Source organism: Erigeron canadensis, chromosome 8, assembly GCF_010389155.1.
Source record: "Erigeron canadensis isolate Cc75 chromosome 8, C_canadensis_v1, whole genome shotgun sequence".
NCBI classification, from domain to species: domain Eukaryota; kingdom Viridiplantae; phylum Streptophyta; class Magnoliopsida; order Asterales; family Asteraceae; genus Erigeron; species Erigeron canadensis.
The window spans coordinates 6,040,751-6,046,151 of NC_057768.1; the positions used below are offsets into that span (position 1 = coordinate 6,040,751).

Here is a 5,401-nt window from a genome sequence, read left to right on the forward strand (position 1 = left end):
GTGAGTCTTTTGTTAAATTTTGCAGTGGTTTCGATCTTTGTTTAGTTCGATCTAAAATAAACAGATTTGAAGAAACATTTATGTAGTTGGTATATAAACTGATTACTTAACGTTTTAACTATTCTCTTATGTGTATGCAGCTATGACTACTCTGGCTTAGTGGCTTTATTAACATTTCTATATAAACAACTAGATCCGGGCCAGTGATAACTCGACTTTGATGTAAATATAAAAAATCATAAAGGGACAAATGGAACGGGTTGGAGTTTTAACCCGGTACAAAAGCCCGTTTGTGTATGCATATCTGATATATACAATAGTTTATTGCAGGTAAGAATTTTACACACAATTACAAACATAAGGAAGTTGTAGTTATATTGACCAGACCTCAACTATTAGTAAGAAAATCCCCCAATCACCACTGAAATAATTAACATTAATGATAATTATAAAAATTAAATGAATTGAACCTAAATTAACCATAGCCCAGCCATTTACATAGATACCATCATACATTTTTTTAACAAGGCCTTGCTATAAACAAGAATAATCACATTATCTTTTTGGCCTCATTTTCAGCCGGATCACGAAGGGTACCAAACGCCCAATCCATCCAGACGGTATAATGTCCATAGTTATGACGGTAAGTGGTATGATGGATCGTGTGGTATGCTGCACCCATCACTGGCCAAACCTTGCCATCTACACAATCGTGAATGTTTGCAGTCCATATTGCTTCGATAAACAACAACGCTATGTGTGAAGTGAAATGCATCGGTACTAGGAATAGTGCAATCACATGTGGTAACGCTTGTAATATCCCGTCTAAAGGATGAAATGCCAATCCTATTTAAGAACATATATAGCAAGTATCAATTTAGTTAGGGCTGATGATAATGGCATAATGTACACGATTTGAAGCATGTCTTAAAACTAAGAAAAATAAAAATGAAGGGTTGGGGTATTATAAGAACATACATAGTAGGTATCAATAAAAGTTTGGGTTGATCCATTTGGGTAGACATGAAGCCCGCGAACTCAAAAGCTTTCTAAAATCATATTATAAACATAAAACCCATTTGACCCAAAAATAACATGTCAAACCTATGTGACTCAAATACTATAAATGTAAAAAGAGTCGTGTCAAGTTTAAAAAACTTTATATTAGGGTTAAAAATACCAAACCAACTATTTAATCGGGTCGGGTAATTTCAACCCCACCCAAACCCGCCAACCGACCCCTATCTAGTCACCAACCTCAATTTTAATTACTTAAACCAATATCTATCTTGGAAAGAGACTCACCAGCAAAAGGTGAAAGAGTGTTCTGCTTATTGTAGATATGATGAGTTGCATGAAGGTATTTGTACAAAGGTTTAATGTCATGTAACTCTCGGTGCATCCAGTAAATCCCGAATTCAACAACTATAAGATAGACACCCAAGTTTACGGCGTACGAGAGCCAGCCAACGTCACTTATTTGCGAAAAGCATCTGGTCCATCCATTTTCAATCATGTACTCCGAGAACGTAGGCAGAGCAACATAAAATGGCATAGCCTTCATTGCAACATAAATCTGCAGTAGCATTGCTTTTCTTGAAGGGATAGCATCTGGAAAATCAACATACATTTAATCAAAACATAAATTTTGTTGTATTTTCGAATTTAACAGGCACCAACATCAAGTTGTAACAGTTAAGTAACTTTATTTTTAAGGAACAGTTAAGTAACTTAATGAGAACAAATTTGGAATATATACTAGCAAGATTTCATATTACACCTAAAGTCAACGTGTTTTAAACTTTGTATTACACCATGAACTTAATTTCCTATTGCTCTAGTTTCCCAATCCCAATGAACTTTCAAAATCTGTTCACATATGTTGTTCCATTTTTTTTCCCTTTTTTTTTCACCATCGAACTTCTAATACCGGGGAGCATATGTAAACATATTTTTGAAAATTCATGACTATATTTAAGCATTAATCAAAAATTTGATGGTAATAACAAAGTACATTGGATTTCAGACTTTTATCACTTTAATTAATACAATTAACATATAAACTTATTAAAAATTTGGGTAACTAGAATAAAGACTTTCATGGTATGACTGTAAAAAACTAAAAAATGGAAGTACATTGGATTTCAGACTTTTATCACTTTAATTAATACAATTAACATATAAACTTATTAAAAAAGGGAAAGATTTGGACCATTACCATCGCACAAGTCATTTACAGGTCTCTTAAAAATATTTCTCTTTTGAAATAAAAAAACCGAACTGAATATTTGGTTTGATTCAATTTATGTTCACCCCTAGTTGTGGACTTGTGGTGGTGTAAGTTGTAACTCCAAACCGGCCCATCCATGTTGTTTTGCTGGTGTTGGTACTTTTGTGGGCTATCATTATATAAAAAAAACCCCTCTTTTTCATGTATTTCTTTCATTTTATACTTTTGTATATACAATTCTTATCATTAAACGCGTGTAATTAATTACTTAGGCTAAGTTCATATATAGCTTCTACCTCCTAAACCAATTTTACAGTTTAGGCATTTAGCCGGTTACTTATTTTTAATGTAGGAAAATGCTAACTATAAAATTATCATTATTATGAATAAAAAATTGTATCTTTAATAATAAAAGCCGTCTCATGAATCTTATTATAAAAGTACCATTATATTATGTATGTACTCATAGGGCTGTCATTAACAAGACCTTTTAGTATATAGGGATTATTCGTAATACTCAAGTTAATTAAACTAGTAATTTTAATTTAAATACATATTAAAGTAAGTTGCAACAATTTTAACAATACATTTTCGTAACCAAAACCTTTTTTGTAGTATACAAGTTAAATTAAGAATTGTTTCAAAGCAGCATCATATATTAAATAATGATAAAACTTATACGCTTATCTATGATTTTTCCAATTTACTAGTGTTAGCAATAAATTTTGTAGCCTATATATATGGAAGAAAAATGATTCACCTAACTTGACATTTGACAACCTACTTTTCGAGTTAATAGCAATAAATAAATGGCGTAATTGTAACTAATAGCTTTTATTGTTTTTGAAAAATGCAATTTGTATTAAATAATTTTGGCAACAGTAAAATGTGAAAATGGCGCATATTTGACTGATTGTTTTTACAGTTAGCTTCAGGTATGGCTTAATTTTTTTCCCCATAAGACACGGACGATAAATTTTTTTAACTTTTATCCTGATGGCAATATAATAGATGTTATATTCTAGTACTTAAAAAAAAAGGTATGTTATAATAAGTAATTAAAAAGATAGTCAAAATAAAGAAGCTAAAAGAATTCCGTTGAAAAACCCTTAAATTATTAGTTACTGTATATTTTTGTTTAATAAATAGAAAAAGAGATTAATGTACATAATATTATATTGTAAATTATTGTTTTGATATGGGAGTAGTATATACATGGTTGAATAATAAGTAATACTTTTCATTAAAGATTTGATCCGTATTATTTTTTTGGCCACTTTTCTTTTTAGCACATGCCTTGAGCTGTCTTGTTAACACCTTTTTTTCATATAAAAATAATATACATTTAAGGTTCAAAATATTCCAAATACAGGCTTAATGCCGTTTTAATTTAATGCACATGCAGCCATCACATCTCATCCTATTTCACGTATAAATTTGTTTTCATTTGGTCGTTTTTAGTACTGGCAAATACTAAATTATATAGATTTATAACCCACCATGTTGCCGGCCTTTGTGCAGCAATTAAGTTTTATTACAAAGCCATGTGTAAAGAATCATTTCATGCTACTAATCATATATTTAATCAATTCTACGTTATGTGTACTTGTTTACATATACATATACATTTTTTTCTACATTAAATATTTGGCCTCAAACAGATTACCTCTTCATATACTATACGTGTATACATATATATATATATATACTAATACTTTTACTTTTTGATTAACTTCAATTCATGTATTTGAATTTAAATATATTACTTAATACTCGTATTTGGTATTCATATATTCCTTTATGTCATACTTTTGATATCATTAATAAAATATGAATTCAATTCATTTTCATGGTTCTATAATTTAATCGATTTCCAAACTTTTCAACTTCTGATAATTCAAAGGACGGGTACCCTTACATATTTGTGTACGTCATATTCAATAAAATATTTGAACATCTAGGATATATATATGGGGAAGTGAATGCCTGGAATAACACCACCCATTTGGGTGAAAATGTCTCACATCTTGATTTTTTATTTCATAAAAATCAGGGTCCATCATTTATTCATAAATATTAAAATACTAATATGTGAGAGGTTTTTTATCCAACTTAATTGTGTGACAACCTCATATTCACGTTTCTCACATATATATATATATATATATATATATATATATATATATATATATATATATATATATATATATATATCACATTAACTTTTGTTTATCTTTGAACTATACAAACATTTCAAAGTTATTATATTACCATGATATATAGTGTCCTTCATATATAGAACTTGAACCCGCAATCTATAGATTACGGGTCATCGGTACTTTGGCACAAAAATGTTTTATACAACTAGCTTATAGTTAATTTCAACCTGGTATATATTGTTATTTAATTTAAGAAAATTTTACTTAGCCCACCAAGTACTCTTTATTGTGCATTAACCATTATTCTATTAATATTAGTTCATGATAATCATTATCATTAATCAGATATATGCATATATCTTCATCAACTTTTTATACGGTTCTTTCCATCCAAAAAATGGCTAAAAAGGAAATAAAAATCATGTGAATAACAAATATCATCAGATTTTCAATAAATGATTCTATACTATTGTTAACAATAAAATTCTAAACCCCACACAAATAAATCCTTTTTGACAAATGATTCTATACTACTGTTAACAATAAAATTCTAAACCCCACACAAATAAATCTTTTTTGACGGACACAGATCAGATAAATGACCAACTCTTTTGACTTTAAGTAAAATTAGTAAACCAAATAAATAGAATATATGATCAGTATGGAAAACAAACCTTTAGGGACATAGACATTATATTTGAAGACATAAAAATAGAAGCTCCAAAGAAAGCTTGTGATGAAATAAACCAAGGTTCCCGCAGTGTAATTCCGAAGCCAAGTCTGAACAAAATGTGGTAAGGGCTCCCATATCTTGGCTGGGAGCAGTGCCCCGAGCACCATCCGGTTCACCATCGAGGACTCGTCAACAAATAGTTGCAAATAACTTTCATCCATCATAAGATATTGTTGTTAAGTTTATGAATATTTTGGTCAATGTTGGAGAAAGCCGGTGTTTTCGTAGTTTGTACTAGGAGAAAATGAAGAGAGAATGTTGGAATATTAGATTATATAT

General features: G+C 29.8%; 1 protein-coding gene across 1 annotated transcript; it reads right to left on the reverse strand.

Moving 5' to 3' along the window:
• Nucleotides 1-223: 223 nt before the first annotated feature.
• LOC122579677 (delta(7)-sterol-C5(6)-desaturase-like) lies at nt 224-5,401 on the reverse strand. Its single transcript, XM_043751896.1, has 3 exons — nt 5,064-5,401; nt 1,306-1,611; nt 224-846 (listed from the first exon to the last, which is right to left on the reverse strand). Exons 1-3 carry the CDS (start codon nt 5,284-5,286, stop codon nt 551-553), a joined length of 825 nt encoding a protein of 274 aa, XP_043607831.1. The 5' UTR covers nt 5,287-5,401; the 3' UTR covers nt 224-550.

Excerpts from the sequence above, each read along its gene's own strand:
- LOC122579677 (XM_043751896.1), bottom strand. The coding sequence starts at position 5,286 with ATGATGGATGAAAGTTATTTGCAACTATTTGTTGACGAGTCCTCGATG. Across the intron at positions 1,612-5,063 it reads TAATGTCTATGTCCCTAAAG|ATGCTATCCCTTCAAGAAAA; the intron begins GTTTGTTTTCCA and ends TTGATTTTCCAG. Across the intron at positions 847-1,305 it reads CACTCTTTCACCTTTTGCTG|GATTGGCATTTCATCCTTTA; the intron begins GTGAGTCTCTTT and ends GTTCTTAAATAG.